We start from the raw sequence: 24,257 nt of genomic DNA, 5'->3' as shown, positions 1-24,257 counted from the left end.
TATCCTTTCTTACATGTTTCTACTCTCATTTTAGAACTGTGTGTTAATGCATTTACTGGTGTATTTTGTGAGGTATATTATCTGGTTTCAGGGCATCTACCATCACAGTACTTTTCATTTGGACCCAAGAATGTGATCTCTATTGTGTAATGTGGATTTAGTCAAACCATCATCTTCCTATTATAACACTAGGTGTTCTTGGTGAGTCATCCCTCTTACATTTCTGTATTTCCCCTTCTATATCTTAGAAAAATTAGATAGAAGTCAAAATCCATTGACATTATGAATAAAGGTTATAAAATAGTTTTTTTAAACAGCCAGGCATTTACTTGACTGATTAATACCTGTCCCATGTTTACATTTTCCAAGCATTTAAACACTAGTTTCAAATTCCAGCAGAGACAGTATTTTCTCTCTTCTCACAGCATCAAAATACACTTAAATATGGGATTAAAAATAGTTTATACTTCGTCAAAACCTGTACATGACTCTTAGTATAACTTTTAAATGGCATCTACATAACACCAGTGCTCCAATTTGAAACCTTGAAGGCTGTCTTTTTCCATCAACTTGTGTGAATACTGACTCCTTCCCTGTTCCCCTTCATCTTGGGTTTACTTTCTTGTTTTTATTATATTCTGATCTGTCTCCCCTGTTAGGCTGTAATCACTTTTGAAAGCAGAAACTAGTTGTGTTCCGCTTTTTCTTATCTCAGAAATTTGCCTTCCAGCTCCTGGCACCATTCTCTTTGTGATTAACATCCAGTAAACATTTGTTAAATATGTCTCTTAAAATGTGTATCTTTTTAACTATTTATACACCTCCAAGTGGATGACATGCCACATTTTATTTCTTCTCAGTTTGTTATCATTCTTTTTGCCCACTAGACCAAAAAACTTTGTAAATTCTACTTTGTTTTCTTTCTTTTTTTTTTTTTTAGATTTGACCATTTTGATGTCATTTCTGTTACTACTACCCAACAGTCAACTACTTTGTGACCATCAGTCTCTCTCCAAGCCATTAGATCTTCAACATAATTGACAGAATCACTTAAAGAGTGTGGTAGCAGGCTGGGCATGGTGGCTCATGCCTGTAATCCCAGCACTTTGGAGGGCTGAGGTGGGTGGATCATCTGACATTAGGAGTTCGACACCAGCCTGGCTAACATGGTGAAACCCTGTCTCTACTAAAAATACAAAAATCAGCTGGGTGTGGTGGTGGGCACCTGTAATCCCAGCTACTCCGGAGGCTGAGGCAGGAGAATGGCTTGAACATGGTAGGTGGGGGTTGCAGTGAGCCAAGATGGCGCCACTGCACTCCAGCCTGGGCAACAATAGCAAAACTCCATCTCAAAAAAAAAAAAAAAAAAAAAAAAGAGTGTGGGAGCAAACAAGCCAGCACGAGCAAGATCACAAGAATACGTCTCTGAAAATCTCCATAGAATTTTCTCATCTAAGAAATTAAATTTCAACTCCTCAGCTCAGTGTTAGAGCCTTTCCATCAATTGACATCTACACATTTGAACCTATGGTAATATCTTTTGGTTACTACATAGCACAATTTTTGTCTTTCAGTATGTACTAATGCATTTCAACTGTAGGTTGGCAATGTCTGGAGATTTTTTATCTTTATAGCTGGGGTGCTTGTGTGCGTGTGTGTTACTGGCATCTAGTTTATAGAGGCCAGGGGGTGCCATTAAACATCCTACAATGCACAGGTCAGCCCTTCACGACAAATAATTATCTGTCCCAAAATGTTTGTAGTGCCAAGGTTGAGGAACCCTGGTATACCTTGTCTTTAGCTTTTCATTTATAAATATATTTAATAGTTAAATACATTGAGGGCCTGCTCTGTATGAGGTCCTGTCCTAAGCTGTTTACATACATTATCACTCTAAATCTTCAGGACAGTCTTAGGAGGTAGGTACTGTTATTGTGTACATTTTACAGAGGAAACTAAGGCATAGAGAAATTCATCCAACAACTGATCAGTCAGTCTGAAATCCAGATTTGAATCCAGATGTTCTGATTCCAGAGTATGTGCCCTTAATCACTTCTGTTGTACTTCCATCCTGCTGGAATTTCTTCTTTACTCTCTGCGTCCCTTTGCAAATATCTGTCCCTGAAAGTCCTCGTCTTTATGCTGACCTTCCCTCCTTAATCCTGATTCATGCTGATCTATCCCTGCTCTCTCGGTCTGTCTTTTTTCTCTTTTTTTATTGCTACATTCATTGGTCTTAGTTATAGTATGTAGGTATGTGTTCCCGCTCCTTAGTTTGACTTATACATTTAAACAATTGTTTGTATTTACTAAAATACGTAATCTAATGCAAACACCCAAGAAGTCTTCAGAAGGTAATTGTCTGTCCTTCACTAATAGTTAAGCAATTCAGGGATGAAGAGATAACAAGAAATTTCTTGTGTCTTCTATTGCAGTCTGTAGTTTGCCATGTTTTATGCTTTGCTTCTCTAGTAATTTTTGTGATTGATATGCTTAGCACTAGTTTCTTTGAAATGCTCACTAAATGTCTTATTGTGTGCTGTGAAATTGATCTTTTTCTGTTGTGCTGCATGTTTAGCTTCATCTAGAATCTGTAGTTTCCCTCTAACCGTTTTTCATTCTAAGTGCCAATAACTGCTTGAGGCGTTCTTTCATTCATTGATTCCTTCTTCAGTCATGTCTTCACTTGTATTTTTGCTCACCCCTTTTTTGGGCCTGTTGTGCATCAGCTCTGATCAGGGCCCTTGTGGGAACTAGAAAGACACTTAAGATACACATAATCCCCAAGCTTAGGTAACTAGGCATAGAATCAGATATTCTAACACTAGATGTACATGCTATAGGTCAGATGAATAGAATGGATAGATTATTGTGGCAGTTCAAATAGAGGGTATGGTTAGAGAAGGCATATTGCTATGGAGATACCATTTCAGTGACATTTCATTAAGGCCATGAAAGATATGTAAGGTTTTTTTGAAAGGCAGAAGTAAGAAGGAAGAATATTCCAAGCAGAGGGATGAGTAACAGCATGGAAGATGAGAAATGAAAGCATTGATAGTAATTCAGTTTGATTGAAAATGGATATTGTGGGTGCCAATGTTAGAAAAATTAAAGCTCTGATTTGCTGTTTAGTTTATTTCTTGAATAATGAATGGTTCACATGTCCCCTTTATCCATATCTTACAGTATTGCTAATAAAGACAGAATTCTAGTTTTTGTTAATTTCTGTGTTTGCATTTTTTTCGGTGTAAAAATGGATTTTCTCAGAAGCCATATTTAAGGTAAAATATGTAACCACCAGTTTTACTGTACTTTATTCCAGACAAGTCTCTACAACTCCTCTATGACTCAAGTATGGTAGAGATCTCTTAGACCTGAATTCCTCTAGAATTGCCTTGTAAATGAGGGGAAACTAAACTATACATTTTAAGGACGGATGTAATTTGTAATAGAAAGAAAGGATTTTTTTTTATCTTTGAGGCCCAAAAAAGGCAGTGGGAAAAAAATACAGTGACAGTTGAACATGAGGAACTTTCTGGCCTTTATGAGTCAGCACAAGAGTTTGGCTTGAGCTAAGGATTTCTGGAGAGTGGTGATGGTAAGGTTTGAAGGGTGAGGGCAAGGTCAGTTTATACAGGGCTATTTCTACAGGCAGAAGGCTAAGTGATGTTTTGTAAGTTAAGAAAATAGCGAGATGGCTATTGCAAAGGGTAAATACAACAGAAACAGTCAGCTCAATATTGGAAGTAGGGCAGAATCTCAATATTAATTCAAAATAGCATTGATTGGCTGAGTGCAGCAGCTCACGTGTAATCCCAGCACTTTGGGCAGCTGAGGCGGGAGGATTGCTTCCACCCAGCAGTTCAAGATCAGCCTGGGCGAGATAACAAGACCTCATGTCTACTGAAAACAAACAAAAAAATTAGCCAGACTCAGTGGCAGGCACTCGTAGTTCCACCTACTCAGGAGGCTGAGGCAGTAGGATCGCTTAAGACCAGGAGATCAAGGCTGCAATGAGTCGTGATTGTGCCACTGCACTCCAGCCTGGGCAACAGAACAAGACCCCACCTCAAAACAAAAACAAAATAACATTGGTTAATTTTGCCTTTTACACATTTAAAGTATCTGTTATATAATAAGGAATAAGAAGTGAAAAATCTTGTTGAAAGCCGAATGCTAGTTCTCATTAAGATACTTCTTTTTTGCCTACTTCTTTGAAAAGAGTTGCTATGTTGCAGCAACTAAAAATTTAAAACCCTTGAGCAATTGAATATAATTAAGTCCAGGTGTTGACTCTGGGTTATAATTCATAACTTTTAAGTGACTTTAAGGATTCTTTAATGGTGCGGATGTCTAATTATCTACAGTACAAGTATAATACCAGTAACTGTTAGGCAGAATTTTCTGGTGTTCCGTACATTTAGAAGAATTACACTGTATAATATTGTAATGTGTTGCTTCTTGTCAGTTAAGTGGTGTCAGTGATAACCAGAAGGCTTTTTTGATTGCTACTATACTAAATATAAGCTCCAATTTTAATGTTTTTCATGTCTTTCTACGTGCTTTCTCTTTATCTCATCTTACTATTCAATATTGTTTTTCACTGCTTTAAAGTATATTATTTTTAATTTAAGAGAACTCTTAAAATTAGAAGAAAATAACAATTTTTAAGGTTTCTCAGAACTGAATTGACCCACTTTATTATTCTCTCCTATGCTAAATATCTGTTTATCTCAATGTTTGGAATTATTTTTACTTACAGCCTTGCTTGATTGCTCCCATGTAAGTTTACTTTGCGTGAAAGTCCTGTAGGAATCATTTATAATTTCTTTAATTTTAGACTAGTCCCTCAAAGTCAGCTACATATGCCTTTTATTTTACTAAGCTTTTTGAAAACTTAATCAACTTTTGAATGTGTCAAAGGGATGGTAGTTTTATTCCTCTTGGTCTAGATTCAGTTTTAGAGCTGTTTCCTGTAATGAGAGAGGAGGAAGGAAGAGGAGAGGGGAGAGAAGCAAAGCAAAAGCACATTCTTCTGGCTACTTGTAGTTCTGTTTTCTATTCCAGCATTAAACAATTAGACTAGCACAGACTGGATTATTTTATGGCCTTTGTTATATCTATTTTAATAGACTTTTCCCTGGAAAACAAATATTAAAGACTTAAGAGTTACTTTTGATTGATATCTTATTGTAAATCAGTACAACCCACCAATTCCAGTTATACTATTCCATTATGCTTTTGCATCAAGTAATTAACAGTTTACATTACTAGACCAATTATTTCCATTTTTATATATTTACAAAATATTTTGTTTCTCCAGAGATCTAAATATATATTCACTGATTAATACGACTCTTTTCATTTGTTTCAAACTCTGAAGGCTAGAAACGTAAACCTACATCTTTTTGAGTGGAATCTTGTTAGCAGAATGTGCTATTAGTTATTTTGTGTATTCCAAAATTTGCCTTGTTTTAAGAAAGGCAAATTGATTTTTGAAGTGAATATAATAAATTGAGATGCTCTTCTCCCACTTTTTAACTTTTTTTAATTTTTATTTTTATTTTTTGAGACGGAGTCTTATTCTGTCACCCAGGCTGGAGTGCAGTGGCCCAATCTCCACCCACTACAACCTCCACCTCCCCAGGTTCAAACAATTCTCCTGCCTCAGCCTCCTGAGTAGCTGGTACTACAGGCACCACCATGCCCGGCTAATTTTGTATTTTTAGTAAAGACAGGGTTTCACTATGTTGGCCAGGCTGGTCTCGAACTCCTGACCTTAGGTGATCTGCCCACCTAGGCCTCCCAAAGTGCTGGGATTACAGGCGTGAGCCACTGCACTGGGCCCTACTTTCTAACTTAAGGAAAGTAATTAAAACTACACATCTTACTTAATGCAAAGATACATATTACAAGCTTTAGGTTAAATTAGATTATGGTTTTGCTCAAATTGCTCAAATTGCTTTTGTTGCCAAGATGGTAAGGAGCTTTAGCTAGATTAAGACTAGAGTTTTAAAGTGTTTCTGTAAACCAGGGCTTAAACTATATTTTCAAATCAGAGCTTTTGGAGTGTGCAATAACTAGTTTTATACCTCGTCCCTCGTCCCGTTCACATCCCCACTCGCACCCCAATGCAATAAAGAATTTTTGTCATGTCATTTATGGAAAATAAATAGGAGTTTGTATTTTCCAGTGTTTATTAATAAAACTATAGATATTAAATGAATTGCCAATGCATGTTTAGCTCTCTCCCTTCTCTTGAAATATTAATGAGCTAGAGAACTATAAGGAAGTTGGGAACCAGAGTTCTGACATAAGGTAATATTTTGTTTTGAAGAATGGATTGGAAATTTGAAAACATAAAGTTTTTTTTTAGCAGTATATTCTTGTCTTGATTTCTAACATTGTATTTAATAATTGATCTTCTATTGGTTTAGGAATCTGGCCCCTAACCTCTGAATGATTGTGGTGGGACTCTGGATTAGAATATAAATACTCAAAACATTTACTGTTAACGCGTAGGACAAACTGGAAAGCAATGTAAAATAATGTAGCATATAGTTTGTTTTGGTGCTGTGATTTGATATGACCATATATTTGTGTAATAATTTTATTTCTCTTTTTCTGAAGTTTGCATTTTAGAAAAGTGGTTATCTGGTTGACATCGTTTTCTTGAGTTAATTTGCACTGTTCATCCTGTTTTCATGTGTCCCATCAGAATTCTAATGCCGTTCTTCTGATCATATGTGGAGAACAGCGATTCCCTTTTAGCTGGTTCTTTACTTCTGGTTAGTCTTTCTAAAATGCTGCTTTCTGTATTACTCATTCATGTAAGACTCATGATTGGCTCCCTATTGACTAGAAGATGAGCTCCAGACTTACCCTGATATTTGGACTTCCCTATCCTCCATGCCCACCTTTTATCATCTTTTACTCTTCAACACAATTTCTCACTGTGATCAACTCTCCAGTAAGCTTTGTTCATTTCAAATTTTACTTTTTATCTGATGCTTTCTCCTGTTGCTTGTCATGCCTTTCTTCTTCTTCTTAACCTATTCTAATTTTTTCTATTTTTAAAGGCCTTGCTGCTACCTGTTATTAATTATGCTTAGATTTAAAGTCTTTGCTAGTGAATATTGCTCTCCCTTTTTAATAGGTTAAATTTGTTTCCTAACCAGATTGTCCAGTTACTGAGATCAAGATCCTTTTATTTTGACTTTTGATTTTAATTCTCACAGACTTAGCACATTGTTGGGTATATAAGGAGGCTTTCTCCAATTGGAAAACTTATATTTAACAAGGCATATTGTAGTTTGCATATGTGTTGAGAGGGTGGCAGTTTATGCATTGGTTTATATACCAAGGAATTCTGTGTCTCTGTATTGTATAGTGGTAGAATATGGAAAAAGCATAAGTCAGATAGGTCTATTTTGATTACATACCCTCTTATTCCCAAGAAAACTCTAGACATGCTATGTGGAATATCAAGGTATCTTAATCTGTTTTCTCTTGCTGTAACTGAATACCTGAGACTGAGTAATTTATAAAGAAAAGAAACTTATTTCTTACAATCATGGAGCCTGGAAAGTACAAGGTCAGCGGGCTGCAGCTGGTGAGGGTCTTCTTGCTAGTGGGGACTTTCTGTAGAGTCCCAAGGCAGCACAGCACAGGCCATCATATGGTGGTGGAGCTCATAAGAGATGGCCGAACTTTTTATAACAAACCCACTCTGGTGATAAGTAGCCCACCCCCTTGATAACCCAAAAATCCATGAATGGCTTAATCCATTGTGGGGGCAGAGCCCTCATGACCCAGTCACTTCCCAGAGATCCCACTTCTCAACACTGCTGCATTGGAGACCAACTTTCCAACACATGAACTTTCGTGGAACACATTGAAACTATAGCCCAGGTTTTCTATGACAGATGGTTTATAAGTATTGCTGTGAATGAAGCCTCTACTCTTCAATACATCATGTATTTCTATGTCTATCTAGGGATTCTTTACTCTAGAAACTGAATACAACCCAAGTTTATGTAGTAATATAGGAAAGTGGTTCACTGAAGTCCTGAATTTCCAAAGTATATTTTTGTTTCTGAAGTCCTTCAGGTTAGATTCAGCATCCTAAACAGAGTGTAGATTTATCCTTTTTACTCACATCTTTATGGAGTAAGAACAGGCCTTGAGTGAATGAGCAAACTGATTAATCTTCAGTCCATTTATAATCATTGAAAAGAGCCAACTCATCATTTCTGCCAAATCATACCAATAAATAAGTAGCATGCAGAATGTCCAGTACCACAGGAATAGTCAAATGTATCTCACCACGTAAATATCTGTTTTGAATGGACCTCAGTAAGGGAGGTACAGAAATTAGAAAAGTCATAATTTTAGAGTAAGCATTGACATTTTGCGTTTATTCACTTAGTGAATAGATTTTATATTAGAAACGGTTTATATAACTAACTAAAAATATTTTTTGGTTTATTTCATTTGATACTGCCTCAGAGTATATTGGAGCCACTCAGGGGAGTTCTGAGTTGGAGATTCTGTTAGTGAAAGTGTAATAGAGGGGTAAGAGAAGAGAGCTAAGAAAGACATCAACATTTATGGGGAAGTTATAACAAGAAAAGAAATGACCAGAGAAAATAAAAGAAAATCAGGAGAATGCAGTTAGAAAGAAGCAATGAAAGAGACTACTATTTCAGTGCTCTGAAGTTAGGTGCTACTGAGTGGTCATTCAAGATTCCTATAGAATGGCTGTTAGATTTAAAATCATTAAGGCAAATCACTGATGTCCTTTCTAAGATCAGTTTGTTAGCTTGGTGCTGGCATATGTCAGACTATAGTGGGTTGAGTTGTAAATAGGTGGAAAAAGTGGAGAGAGCACATGTAGACAGCTCCTTCAAGAAGCTTGGCTCTGAACTGGAGGAATGAAAGCAATAACTAGAGGGGAAATTAACGTCCAGGGTGAATGACATGATTGATTTAATGCAGAATCTTAAGCATGCTTAAATGTTGATGAGAAAGTGTTAGTGGAAATGGAGGAGATACAAATACAGGAGAGAGGTGTAATAGATTGAGGTCTGAGGAAATAGAAGCAACAATCTATGGTGCAAACTTCCTTGGGAGGGGCTAATATCCAGCACAGAGATGGGAGGGAGACTAACCAGAAATAGCAGAAGGGGTGATGTTGTCTATTTTACTGCTGGGAAGAAGGAAAAGTTAGTTAGGTAACAACAAAAAGGGGGTTGGCTCTCCAGAAATGACATGCATTTCCCTGTGAAGTGGGGAAGGTTAAGGTAGCAGGGGAGAACTAGAAAGCACTAGAAATGTGAGAGAAGTCAAGAAGGTTTGAAAAGAGTACTTTGTTGTGAAAGGAAACACTGTTGGATTGCTGGGTAAGAAATCTCTGTGATAGAATCCAGCTTAAGCCTATTATGGTTAATTTTTTTCGATAACAAATAGTTTTTTAAATGAGAGTTTACCATAGTTAACATTTTAGTTACGCATTATGTGAGTATTTCTCCTTGTGCAAATTAAACTTGTTTATTGTGTTTTTTGTTTTGTTTTGTTTATTTGAGATGTAGTCTCACTCTTGTCGCTCCGGCTGGAGTACAGTGGCACCATCTTGGCTCACTGCAACCTCCACCTCCCAGGTTCAAGCAGTGCTCCTGCCTCAGCCCCCCCAAGTAGCTGGGACCACAGGCGCATGCCACCAAGCCTGGCTAATTATTTATATTTTTAGTAGAGATGGGGTTTCACCACGTTGGCCAAGCTGGTCTAGAACTCCTGACCTCAGGTTATCTGCCCGCCTCGGTCTCCCAAAGTGCTGGGGTTACAGGCGTGAGCCACGAGCCACCACGCCCGGCCTATTTTGTTTTTTTAAAAAGTGACTTAAAAAGGCCAGGCAGGCAGACCACTTGAGGCCAGGATTCAAGACCAGCCTGGCCAACATGGCAAAACCCCGTCTACTGAAAGTACAGAAAAGCCACACATGGTGGCACGCACCTGAAATCCCAGCTATTCAGGAGGCTGAGGCACTAGAATTGCTTGAACCTGGGAGGTGGAGATTGCAGTGAGCTGAGATCCCACCACTACACTCCAGCCTGAGCGACAGAGCAAGACTCTGTCTCAAAAATAAATAAATAAACAAACAAACAATAAAAAAAGACTTGTTTTTCTATAAACAATGCATGTTTATTATAAAAAGTTTAAATGAGACAAAACTGATGAAGAAGTTTTTAGAAAATTACTCAGTAGCTCACTTCCCAGAAATTCTCATTAGCATTTGGTCGGTGTCATTAAGAGAGAGAAGTGACTTTATACAAATGTGATCATGTAGTGTATGTGCTATTTCAAATAGACTACTAAATTTTATTTTGAGTTTGAAAGAAAAAGAAATAATACAGAAGAAATTACTGAACCTCAAGTATGGTTTTTTTATGTTTTTATTTTTACAAAAGATAGGTTCTTAAATGATCCTTTAGGCCATAAGAGAGAATTCTGAAGCCTTAGGTGGACTTGATTTTTTTTCTTTTTCTTTTTTTTGAGACGGAGTTTTGCTCTTGTTGCCCAGGCTGGAGTGCAGTGGCACGATCTCGGCTCACCGCAACCTCTGCCTCCCGGGTTCAAGCAATTCTCCTGCCTCAGTCTCCTGAGTAGCTGGGGATTACAGGCATGCACCACCATGCCCGGCTAGTTTTGTATTTTTAGTAGAGATGTGTTTTCTCCATGTCGGTCAGGCTGGTCTCGAACTCCTGACCTCAGGTGATCTGCCCACCTCGGCCTCCCAAAGTGCTGGGATTACAGGCGTGAGCCACCGCACCCGGCCTTTTTTGTTGTTGCTGTTCAGTCACCCAACTTGAAAATGTGTGACTTGATTTTAATGCTTGTATGAGTGTAGTTTTCTTCTGCTGCTCTTGATGGTATGTGTGGTGTCAGTTGGTTGACCATCCTGCAGTTGGTCAAGTATACTTTTTATTTTGGTGTTTATTTATGCCATTTTATTTGGAATGTGAGCCTTTGAAAGTGGCTATGATTTCTAAGTAGGCCACCTTCTTGACTGATAGGATCACTTTCACAGACTGTAGGAAATCTTAGGGTTTCTTACTTTATATAATTAGTGCGCTTATAGAAAGAGGAAATGTTCTCAAAATTCAGTGAATTTAGAAAAGCTAAAATTTAGCTCTTTTGGACTCTTGAGTTATAAGAAATTTTATCTGTCTTTATCTCTAAATAGTATCTGATGGTTGAACACACCTTCCTTCTTGAAACATTTTTTCCCTCGCTCTCATAAGAGCATACTCCTAGTTTTTCTCTGACTTTAGGTCAGTCCTTCTCAGTCTCTTGCCAAGTTCTTCTCCTCCCTCAGACATCTGAGTGTTGGAGTGCTCTCTCTAGGTGATGTCACTCAGATTTGTTACTTTAAACACATTTGATAACTGTCAATTTTATATCTTCATTCATGATCTTACATCCTACATCTAGCCTATCTCTAAAATATAGTCCTAGTACAAACGCTCCTCTTGTTCTCCACAGTCTTGAGTACCACTTATCTGGTTATCACTCATTGGCACCACTAAAGCCACCTCCTAACTTTGTCTGTAGTCATTTTTGCCTCCTCTCTTGGAATCTGTTCTTTTTAAAGTAGCTAAAGTGTCCTCTTTAAATCATAAGTCTTATCTTATCACCCTGCCTTCCCTTTGTTTAAAACTATCCAGTCAATATCCAGACTTCCCATTACAGCTAGAATAAATCCAAACTCTCATGGTTTACAAATGTATGTGAACTGCTTTACCTCTCCACCTTAAACTCTTATCTTCCATCCCCTGCCATGGTTCACCTATACTGACCATATTTCTTTCTGAAGCACTTCAAATTTATTGCTATTTTTAGGCTTTTATACTTAGAAGAACCCTCTTCCCTCAGATCCTCACATTACTGCCTCCCTCTGGCCGTTTGGCTCAGATGTCATCTCAGAGAGGTCTTCCTGCCTATCCTAGCTGAAGTATTGCACAACTCCTCACTCTTCTCAGCACACACATACGTGCTCTATCATATTACCCTATTTTATGTAGACTGGCACCAAAAATAAATTTCACGAAAACTGTATCATATCCTATCATCATCAATGTGATTATAGTTAGTATTTTCAGGCATTTCTCTTGATAGGAGTTATTTTACCAGAATATATGATTGTTACTTTATACATAATTACTCACATTTTTGGCTAAATTTATTTAAACAGGGAACTTTGTCACTAATGTAAGTGGAAAATTAGTATCACATGTCAAAATTGAAGCTAATAAAAATAAATACAATGAAAATTGCAGTTTTTAATTTTTTTTACTCTTTAGAAGCTCTGAGACTAAGGCTTGCTCTGTTGAGAAAAAGATAAACATTAAAGACCAACAGCATTAAACTGAGACCTTCTTGACATAGACAAATTGAAAGAGAATTGTAATGAAAGTAACTTTCTCATCGAGCATTGCAGTGTAATGTAGTGTAGTCTGTCCTCTGAATTTACCAGTGCACTAAAACTAAATGCTATTTTAGTTCATGTGAAGTTGAAATAACTTAGGCCATGGACTAGGGTAAAAGTGTGCTAGTGAACTAGTGAGAATTTCTGGGGGAAAAAAACCCTAGAAACTCTGTTTATTTTAATTCTTTCCAAGGTGAATTGAATAGCATGAAACTATATTACTCAAAATTAATGTTTTGAGTATATTGCTGAGGAATTCTTCTAAATTAGTAATTCCTACATTATAAAAAAATAGTATATTCCCCAATCACTGAAAGAATTTTGTGTGTTGGGCTCTCTGCTGAACACTTGACATATATTATCTGATTTAATCATATCCATTCTCTGAGAGGTAGAAGCATCCTCATTTTAAAGATGCGAAGATAAGATCTATAGAGGTTAGGTAATTTGTCTAAGATTCTATGATCAGCAAACCTTTCTGAGTTCACGGAATATATATATTCCATGATTTTATATGTATATATATATATATATATTTTTTTTTTTTTTTTTTAAACAGGGTCTTACTCTGTCGCCCAGCGTGATCACAGCTCACTGCAGCCTCAACCTCCCGGGTTCAAGCAGTCTCCCACCTCAGATCCCCAAGTAGCTGAGACCACAGGCGTGCACCACCATGCGTGGCTAATTTTTTTATTTAGGGACAAGGTCTCACAATGTTGCCTAGGCTGATCTCAAACTCCTGAGCTCAGGCGATCCTCCTGCCTCAGCCTCCCAAAGTGTTAGGATTACGGGTGTGAGCCACCATGCCGGGCCTCAAAGACTATATTCTTAAGCATTAAATCTTGTACTAAAGAAGGCAAGATGCAAAAAAAATGCTATGACATAAGTGTATGATGAAGTTCGTTGACCCAGAAGCATGTCTTTGGAAAAGAATCTCCAATTTTTCAGCTCTAAGAAATGAGAAGTTACCCAAATGGCCACCAAATTTTATGGAAGCTTTTAGTTTATGGGTGTTCTAGGCCCGTTCTAGGGTATTCCATTTGACAGGATAGCCTTAGTGTTCCCATTACTTAATTTTTATCTTAATATTTGACAATTTTTTTTCAGAAATAAATTTAAATTGTACTTATGGTATGTTACCACCTCACAATACAAATGAATATAACAATAATACTAACCTTGGGGCAGGGAGCAACAGTGCCACCAGCATATGTAAGGTCTGTGGCTTGAGTTTTTTTCTTATAGTAGGGGGAATAGATTAGTGATGATACAGTCATAACTCCTTTCCTAGGCTAGTCCTTGGCAGAGTCTAGGTAAGGTACAATCTAGAAAATAATTTGTTTTTTTTTTGGTAGGTTTTTGTTTTTGCTTGACAAGGTCTTGCTCGACAAGGTCTTGCTCTGTTGCCCAGGCTAGAGTGTAGTGGCATGATCATGGCTTATTACAGCTCACTCCTGACCTGAAGCAGTCCTCCTACCTTAGCCTCCCCAGTAGCCAAGAGTATAAGCGCATACCACCATGCCCGACTATATTTTTTAAAAATTTCTTGTACAGACAGGATCTTGCCTTGTTGCCCAGGTCTTAGACTCCTGGGCTCAAGTGATCCTCCCACCTTGGCCACCCAAAGTGCTGGGATTACAGGTGTGAGCCACCACACCCAACCTAAAAGATAATTTGAAGGTTGCAAGATAGACACATGATTTCTTCCCCTTCCTCCTTTATTCTGTTTTTTTCTTTGGATTCTTTTAGATCATCAGAGGGCTTTGTTTTCTTTGCTTTCAGAAGAATTGCAGTTACTAAGTTTCTCTCTATTATGCACTTGGTTAAAATTGGGGATTGTAATTAAGAATTGCCATTTAAAACCTGCTAATGCATTTACTGTAGGGATGTTGTTGAGGACATCACTATGGTTAGTCATTGGACCCTACATAGAGACAACTATATAGGATATTTTTCATTCTGAGTGTCACAGAAAGCTTAGTCACTCCTGTAAGTTACAGTGTTATTTGTGTTGCTTGACTGCCAGGAAGCTTCCATTTTTATTTTCCTATTTTATCATGCTATTTGCATAAGATGCCTCAAATCTTGACAAGAAATAAATAATATTGTGCTTTCAGGGAGATTTCCTTCATATTTTCAAAGATTCAAAAAATTTACCTAAACCACTGTCTATTGTGTTTGTTAGTAAAACATAATGTAGCTCCTCATTTCTGCTAATTTTGCTCATATGAATTTGACATTAAATAGTATATTATTTGTATGCAAAAAACTTAAATATTGCTTTACATACCTATATTTAATTGTAATAGTATATTTATGTTTTATTATTATTACTGAATAATCCACATTTAGATACAACTTAATTATTTTTAATTCTGGGAAATTATATTTAAAAACAATTTATAACGTATCAAGAGTATCTTGGTTTTTGGTATTTAAGAATGAGCTGTGTTCACTGTTTCTCTTACCAAACTCAATCAAACTCTCATGATTTTTTTGATACCTCTGTCTAAAATAATTGATACTTTATGTTTGAAAACATCTCATTTTGGGACTATAATCTAATTGGTAGTTTTAATGAAATTAATTTGTTTATAAATGTGTGTATTGTTTGGTGGATATATCATTGCTTTCTGTTTGTAATATTTCTTAGTATTTGTTCATTTTTTATGATACTATTCTTTATCTGGTAATTTGAGTAAATCCCAGTTGAATTATGTTGCCACATTATGTCTTCAAAAGGGCATAAAGTCAGTACACATGCTTCAGTAATATCTGGTTGTTTTACCCTTATGTTTCCAGTTGGCAATTTGAAATTATGGCTTCAACTGCACTTTAAATATGTGATAATAGCATGTGTTTCTAATAAGGGCCAGCATCATTTTGTTCAGATAGTGTGAATGGTTGTCACTCATATATGACAAATGCACCTTCATCTGCTTCTTTGATAGCCCCCTAAAAACCATACCCTCAAATCAGGCCGATGAAATTAGCTGCTGTGTAAATTGTGTGTCTGAGTGGTTCATTATCTAATCACCGTCAGAACCACAGTGATAAAGTAGATTGAAGCAGGGAAGAGGTCTGCCAGATGATTTCAGACCCCCCCTCCCTAAATCTGGTTTCCCTTGGAAACCCTAATAGTGCAGTTTAGAACTTCAATCTTTCATGCTTGGAATTCAGTATCTTTTAATTTACCAAACTTGGAAATGCCAGTAGTTCTAGAACATAATTTTGTTTTTGTAAAGACCACAATTTTATTTATTTAAATCAATTTTTGAAATATGGAGGCTCTTGAGGCTTTTATTGCCAGTAGCCTCAGTATTACTAAATGGGGGGAAAATGCTATATCCTACTTGCCAAGAAGCCAGAGTAATTTATTTATTATATTTATTTGTTAACCTTCTAGGAATCTTTCACTCTAATCATAATGAACACGCTGTATTATTTGTTTATTGAATTGCTTCCCTTTAATTCATTTTAGGTGCTTTTGAAGATGATGATATCACGCACATTGAAGGAAGTGTAGATCCTATTCGAGATATAGAAATAATACATGAAGAGCTTCAGCTTAAAGATGAGGAAATGATTGGGCCCATTATAGATAAACTAGAAAAGGTGGCTGTGAGAGGAGGAGATAAAAAACTAAAACCTGAATATGTAAGTAAAAATTTACAGCTTCTTTAGATACTCAAGAGTTTATTTTTCTTGATTAAATTTTTTAAATAATGCATATGATACATCTAATATTGTTATGGAATTTTAGAAGCCAAGGGTTATTTCTGTTTAAAAAAAATTGTTAAGGAACTTTATTTTTAAACAACCAAGGGCCATGGTGATAGGCTATTTAGGCGGTTCTAAGCAAGCAGTAGTTAGCAGTAATAGTGAGTGTTTACATGATTACTATGTAGGCCTTCAAGTTTTAGTGTTAATAAAGTGTGGTTTATGATGAAAAACTTACTGGATTTGGTGAAATGACTCATACAGTTTTCATGGATTTGAAGAAGTGATTTATACAAAGACCTGGTTCTCCATAGGGGTGGACTAAATGAATACACTCTTAAAGTAGACAGATCATTTTAATATTTTATGGAATGAAAACATGCCTCATTGTTCTTAATATTCAAATGTGTTTTCTATCACATTATAATGAATGATTATTAGTAACATTGTAATAAATGTTTCAAAATGTATTTTGAAGCTTTTAGTTTACATATGATTGAATTGTCTTTAACATTTAAGAAACGGTGCCCTGGCCAGGCGTGGTGGCTCACGCCTATAATCCCAGCACTTTGGGAAGCTGAGGCGGGTGGATCACCTGAGATCAGAAGTTCGAGACCAGCCTAGCCAACATGGCGAAACCCTGTCCCTACTAAAAATACAAAAATTAGCTGGGTGTGGTGGTAGGTGCTTGTAATCCCAGCTACTTGGGAGGCTGAGGCAGGAGAATTGCTTGAACCTGGGAGGCGGAGGTTGCAGTGAGCCAAGATCGTGCCATTGCACTCCAGCCTGGTGATAGAGTGAGACTCTGTCTCAAATAAATAAATAAATAAAATATTTTTAAAAATAAAATAAAATGAAACTAGTAAGAGAAAGTAACCAACACACAGTATGTAAATGAGCAGGTTACCCCCATTGGCAAGAGTAAAGAAGCTGGGGTAATTATCAACCAATTTATATCAGTTACTGGCTATGGGCTACTCCTAGGAGTGTTAACTCCTTGGTGCCTGATGTCTTTGTGGTTTGAGCATAGAATTTAGTCAGACTAACAGATGCTTACCTTGAGCCATCACCATGTACTAGACCCATGATGGCAAAGGGGATTTTGGGCAGGGTAATCCTGTAATTCCAGCACTTTGGGAGGCCAAGGCAGGTGGATCTCCTGAGATCAGGAGATTGAGACCAGCATGGCTAACATTGTGAAACCCCATCTCGACTAAAAATACAAAAATTAGCCAGGCGTGGTGGTGCGTGCCTGTAATCTCACCTACTGAGGAGGCTGAGGCAGGAGAATCACTGGAACCTGGGAGGTGGAGGCTGCAGTGAGCCCAGATCATGCCACTGCACTCCAGGCTGGGCGACAGAGTGAGACTCGGTCTCAATTAAAAAAAAAAAAGAAAGAAAAAGAAAAGAAAAGGGATAACTATATGATTATGATATCAACTAGTTACTGTAGGGAAGTTTCTTTTAGAAATATATTTCTTAAGTTCTCTAGCAAATGGTCTAAAGGTACAAAAATGTGATGGATATAAAAGAGATAGCTACTTGAAATTTATGAGAAAGATAGGCAGGTCATTTTGTTTACCAGGTATTTACCTATTATTCTTTAATGTTGTTGATTCTTCCTGTTCATTTAAATGTATCTTTATTTTCTGGGTAATCTTTCAGAAATTCAACATTCAAACCTCTTTTCCTATTAAGTTTCCAGTTTCTAGATTTGGATGCCATTTGTATTTTTATGTCAATAAGCGTGAAAGACTTAGGTTAAATATACTCTAGCATGAAACATGAGCTGACTTTTTAATGTTAAAGCAGAGTTTTTCCTGAGAGCAAGGTAGATGTACTCTGACATAAGATATACCTTTTTTTTTTCTTTCTTTTTTTTTTTTTTTTTTTTGAGACTGAGTCTCACTCTGTTGCCCAGGCTGGAGTTCAGTGGCACTATCTCGGCTCACTGCAACCTCCGCCTCCCTGGTTGAAGTGATTCTTCTGCCTCAGCCTCCTGAGTAGCTGGGACTACAGGTGCATGCCACCACACCCGGCTAATTTTTGTATTTTTAGTAGAGACGGGGTTTCATTGTATTGGCCAGGCTGGTGTCAAACCCCTGACCTCGTGATCCACCCACCTCGGCCTCCCAAAGTGCTGGAATTACAGGCGTGAGCCACTGTGCCCGGCCAAGATACATCTTTTATAGTGAGTCTTGCTGTCTGAAGTAAAACCCAGGCACTAAATAAAGAAGGCAGGAGTGGGATAAGCATTTTCTCTTGGTATCAGCCAAGTGTGTTCGTTTCCTAGGGTTGCTGTAACAAGCACCATGAACAGGATGACTTTAAACAACAATGTCTTCTTTCCCGGTTCTGGAGGATGAGAAGTCTGAAGTCAGGGTGTTGGCAGGGCCATGCTCTCTCTGAAGCCTCTCTGGGGGAGAAGTTCTAGCTTCTGGTAGCTCCAGGTGTCCCTTGCCTTGTGACAGCAGAACTCCAATCTCTGCCTTAGTCTTCACATGGCCACCTTTCCTGTGTGTCTCTGTCCAAATTTCTCTCTTCTTATAAGGACACAAGTAATATTGGCTTAAAGGCCCACCTTCCTCTAAGTATGGCTTCATCTTAATTAATTCCCAAATAAGTTCACTTTCTGAGTATCAGGGATGGGATTCAATCTATAATACCAAGTCATCAAGATCAAGGTTAATTTTAAATCTATTTAAGTGTATGTACATCCCATTTGGAAAAATGAAATTTGAAAAATGAAGTTAGGAGGGCTTAAGGAACAATTTATTTTGTGTCAATTATTTGGAAAGCATTATACTTAGAAAATATTCATAGAACTAATAATTAGCTAATTGAAGAACTAAAGACTACCAGAAATTATAATTAATGAGTCTTTTTTTCTGAAAACATCTGAGTAAAAAATTAATGTCCTCAGTAATATGTAGCTGTTAGCAGATTTCTTATTATATTCTTAAGGCAATTTTTAAAACTGGTATTAACATAACTTTTGAAATATTTAAGGTATTTGTTTTTAACGCACATTGAAAGATTCAGAGTAGCATACAGGCATACTTCATTTTATTGACCTTCACTTAATTCGGTTCCACAGATATTGTGGGTTTTGGGGATTTTTGTTGTTGTTTTACAAATCGAAGGTTTGTGGCAACGCTGTGTTGAGAAACTCAATGCCATTTTTCCAACAGCATGTGCTCCCTTTGTGTCTCTGTGTCACATTTTGGTAATTCTTACAAGGTTTCAAACCTTTTTGTTATTATTGTATCTGTTAAAGTGGTCTTCGACTGATGATCTTTGATGTTCCTGTTATAACTGCTTTAGGGAGCCATGAACGATGCACATAGAAGACAGCAAACTTAGTCGATAAATGTTGGGTGTGCTCTGATTGCTCCACCTACTGGCCATTTCCCATCTCTCTCCCTCTCCCGGGTTGTCTGTGTTCCCTGAGACACAACATTGAAATTGGGCCAAATATTAATAATACCCCTACGATGGCTTCTAAGTGTTCAAGTGAAAGGAAGAGTCACATCTCTCATTTTAAATCAAAAGCTAGAAATGATTAAGCTTAGTGAGGAAGGCATGTTGACAGCTAAGATAGGCTGAAAGCCAGGTCTTTTGCACCACGTTAGCCAAGTTGTGAATGCAAAGGAAAAGTTCTTGAAGGAAATTAAAAGTGCTCCTCCAGAGAACACACGAATGAGAAGAAAGCAAAACAGCTTTATTGCTGATAGGGAGAAAGGGATTTTTTGTTTTGTTTTGTTTTGACATGGTGTCTCACTTTGTTGCCCAGGCTGGTTCCAAACTCCTGGGCTTAAGTGATCCTCTTGCCTCAGCCTCCCAAGTAGCTGGGATTATAGGTGTGTACCACCATGCCTGACTAATATGGAGAAAGTTTTAGCGTTCTTGATAGAAGATCAAACTATCCACAATATTCCCTTAAGCGAAGGACTATTCCAGAGCAAGGTCCTAACTCTTTAATTCTAGAGTTAGAAAACTGAGAGAGGTGAGGAAGCTGCAGAAGAAAAGTTGGAAGCTTACAGAGGTTGTTTCATGTGGTTTAAGAAAAGAAGCCATAGCCCTAACATAAAACTGCAAGGTGAAGCAGCAAGTGCTAATGTAGAAGCTGCAGCAAGTTCTCCAGAAGGTCTAACTAAGATCATTGATGAAGACAATGAAAACAACAGATGTTCAATGTCAACAAAACAGCCTTGGAAGAACAGGCCATCTAGGACTTTAATTGCTTGAGAAGAGAAGTCAATGCCTGGCTTCAAAGGATATGCTGACTCCCTTGTTAAGGGCTAATGCGGTTGGTGACTTTAAGTTGAAACCAATGCTTATTACCATTCTGAAAATCCTAGAGCCTTTGCGAGGTATACTAAATCTATTCTGCCTGTGCTATATAAGTGGAACAACAAAACCTGGATGACAGCACATCTGTTTACAGCATGGTTCACTGAATATTTTAAGCCCACTCTTGAGACCTACTGCTCAGAAAAAATAATTCCTTTCATTGAGACCTACTGCTCATTGACAAAGTACCTGATCATTCCAGAGCTCTGATGGAAATGTGCTAGGAGGTTAATGTTGTTTTCATGCCTGCTAAGACAACATCCATTCTGCAACCCATAGATCAAGGAATAATTTTGATGTTCCTATCTTATTATTTAAGAAATACATTTCATAAGACTGTAGCTATCATAGGTAGTGATTTATCTGATGGATCTGGGCAAAATAAATTGAAAACCTTTTGGAAGGGATTCACCATTCTAGATGAATTTTCATGGCCGGGCGTGGTGGCTCACGCCTATAATCCCAGCACTTTGGGAGGCCAAGGAGGGTAGATCACGAGGTCAGGAGTTCAAGACCAGCCTGGCCAACATGGTGAAACCCTGTCTCTACTGAAAATACAAAAAAAAATTAACCAGGCGTGGCAGCATGTGCCTGTAATCCTAGCTACTCGAGAGGCTGAGGCAGGAGAATTGCTTGAACCTGGGAGGCTGAGGTTGCAGTGAACCAAGATCACACCACTGCACTACAGCCTGGGTTACAGACCAAGACTCGTCTCAGGAAAAAAAAAAAAAAAAAAAAAAAGAATATTCATGATTCATGAGAGGTCAAAACATCAACATTAATAGGGGTTTGGGATGAGTTGATTCCAAACCCACATGGATGACTTTGAGAGGCTCAAGACTTCAGTGGAGGAAGTAACTGCAGATGTGGTGGAAACAGCAAGAGAACTAGATGTAGATGTGGAACCTGAAGACATGATGGAACTGCTGTAATCTCATGATAAAACTTGAATGGATGAGAAGTTGCCTGTTATGGGTGAGCAAAGAAAGTGGTTTCTTGAGATGGAATCTACTGCTGGTGAAGATGCTGTGAATATTGTTGAAATGACAACAAAGGATTTAGAATATCACATACACTTAGTTGGTAAGGCAGTGGCGGGGTTTGAGAGGATTGGCTTCAGTTTTGAGAGAAGTTGAAATGTGGGTAAAATGCTATGAAATAGCACTGCATGTCACAGGGAAATTTTTTTGTGAAAGGAAGAGTTGATTGATATGGCAAACTTCGTTGTTTTCATATTTTAAGAAATTGTCACAGCCACCCAACCTTCAGCAACCACTACCCTGATTAGCAGCCATCAACATTAAGGCAAGACCCTCCACCAGCAAAAAGATTACAACTCACTGAAAGCAGAGATGATCATTAGCATTTTTTAGTAAAAATATTTTTAAATTAAGGTTTGTACATTGTTTTTGTAGACATGCTATTGCACGCTTAATAGACTACAATATAGTTTAAGCATAACTCATGCTTACTAGGAAACAAAAATTTGTGTGACTTGCTTTATAGCGATACTCACTTTATTGCACTTACTTTTACTTGCTTTATAGCGATACTCACTTTATTGGAACTAAACCTGCAGTATCTCTGAGGTATGGTTGTACTGTAAAAATATATTCTTCCTCCTTTTATCTTCACATTTACCTCTTTCTTCTCTTTAGACTGTTGTGTGTCCTTTCAGGTCTATTCATATATGACTTAAAGAGATCATTTCTAAAAGAACGTGATACTAATTTTTGGTAAGGCTGAACTCTCAGTCCTCATAATCTCTAGTTAGTGGAACCAAATTGTTTAACAGAAAAGCTGTATCTGTGACTCCTTCCTCTTTTGCACCATCTACATCTCATCCTGTTGATTTTATCTCTTGAATATTCCCCATACCTCTTTCTTCCTCCTGCTTTTATTACTACTTCTTTGGTTTGAGCCTCACTTATGCTTAATTTATTTTTGCAGTTTAACTGATCTTTTTGTCTGTAGCTTGCTCTTGTTTTCCACAAATACAAAATGAAGAACTAATCATGTTATTCCCTTGATTAAATTACCTATTTCCTATGGGATAGTGCCAACATAAAGGCCATGGCTCACAAAGTTCTTTGTGATTTGCGTTTGCCTGGCTTACCATTACTTTTTTCTCAACTCTCCTGACAGTGAACGTAGGACTTTAAACGTACTGATTTTACATGAGGTCATTTACCAGAACTTTACCTGTTTGGTGCTTTTCCATTCCCATTTCTTTTTTTTTTTTTTTTTTTTGAGGCGGAGTCTTGCTCTGTCGCCCAGGCTGGAGTGCAGTGGCATGATCTTGGCTCACTGCTAACTCCACCTCCCGGGTTCATGCCAGTCTCCTGCCTCAGCCTCCTGAGTAGCTGGGACTACAGGCGCCCGCCACCACGCCCGGCTAATTTTTGTATTTTTAGTAGAGTAGGGGTTTCACCATGTTAGCCAGGATGGTCTCCATCTCCTGACCTTGTGATCCGCCAGCCTCAGCCTCCCAGAGGGCTGGGATTACAGGCATGAGCCACCACGCCCGGCCCCATTCCCATGTCTTAGGCATTCTTCAAGACATAGCCTAAAGCAAAAGTTTCTTGTTCCTTAAAAACAACTTTTTTATTGTGGTAAACTATACATAACATAAAATATACCATTAACCATTTTAAGTGTACAATTCACTAGCATTAAGTACATTTATAATATTGTACAACCATTACCCCTATATGTTTTCAGAACTTTTTCATCATTTCATACTGGAACTTTGTGCCTTTATTATTCTTACAGCTTATCTGTAAGTTTAAAATGTTTTCAAAATAAAAAGTAAAAACAAAACAATAATGATAACATGTTTTAATGTATAGAGTTCAGTTAAAATACACGACAATAATACAGAAAGGGCAAGAGAGGGTAGTGGAGTAAAAATGTTATAATACTGCAATAAAAGACAAAGATTATATTTCAAAATAACTAGAAGAATGTTCTTACTACAAAGTAATGATAAATGTATGAGGTGATGAATATGCTTAATACCCAGATTTATAATTACACAAAGTGTACGTGTATCAAAACATCACATTGTGTCCCATAAACATATACAGTTATTATGTGTCAGTTAAAAATAAAACTTCAAAGAAATTTACTTTCTCTGGGGAAAGAAAAAAAATGAGTTTGACAGTTTCTCTAAAAGTTAATTATAGACTTACCATATGAACTAGCAATTCTACTTCTGTGTATATACCCAACACAGTTACTCAAACAATATATGTGCATGTATGTTCATAGTGGCAATATTCATAATAGCCAAAAAGGAATGAAGTACTGATACTACAATGTGCATGAGCCTCAAAAACATTATGCCATGTGAAAGAAGCCAGGCACAAAAGGTCACATCGTGAATGATTCCATATATATGAAGTGTTCAGAATAGGCAAATCCATAGAGACAGAACTGCATATTGGTGGTTGTCAGAGACTAGGGGGAGGAATAATGGGTAGAAACTGCTTAATGAATACATTGCTTTATTTTGGAGTGATGGAAATGTTTTGGATCTAGATAGAGGTGGTTTGCATAACATTGTGAGTGCATGAAATGCTTTAGTACTAGATTATGTTCAGATGGCTAATTTTATGTAAATTTTTTAAAAATTAAAAAAGACAAAGAATGTCAGATTGGATTTGAAAAGTCCACCTCTCTGCTGCTTACAAGAAACACA

General features: G+C 37.3%; 1 protein-coding gene across 2 annotated transcripts in view; it reads left to right on the top strand.

Annotated features, from left to right (window-relative positions):
• Nucleotides 1-24,257, top strand: part of OLA1 (Obg like ATPase 1) — a 173,580-nt gene that overhangs the window by 90,655 nt on the left and 58,668 nt on the right. For both annotated transcript variants that reach the window (XM_003824241.5, XM_003824242.6), the window contains one exon: nt 15,966-16,141. In XM_003824241.5, the coding sequence (XP_003824289.3) occupies nt 15,966-16,141 (176 nt within the window). The remainder of the gene's footprint in view (nt 1-15,965; nt 16,142-24,257) is intronic.

Source organism: Pan paniscus, chromosome 13, assembly GCF_029289425.2.
Source record: "Pan paniscus chromosome 13, NHGRI_mPanPan1-v2.0_pri, whole genome shotgun sequence".
In the NCBI taxonomy this organism is placed as follows: Eukaryota; Metazoa; Chordata; class Mammalia; order Primates; family Hominidae; genus Pan; species Pan paniscus.
Note: the sequence above shows the minus strand (reverse complement) of the source record. Positions and strands in the feature narration are given on the sequence as shown.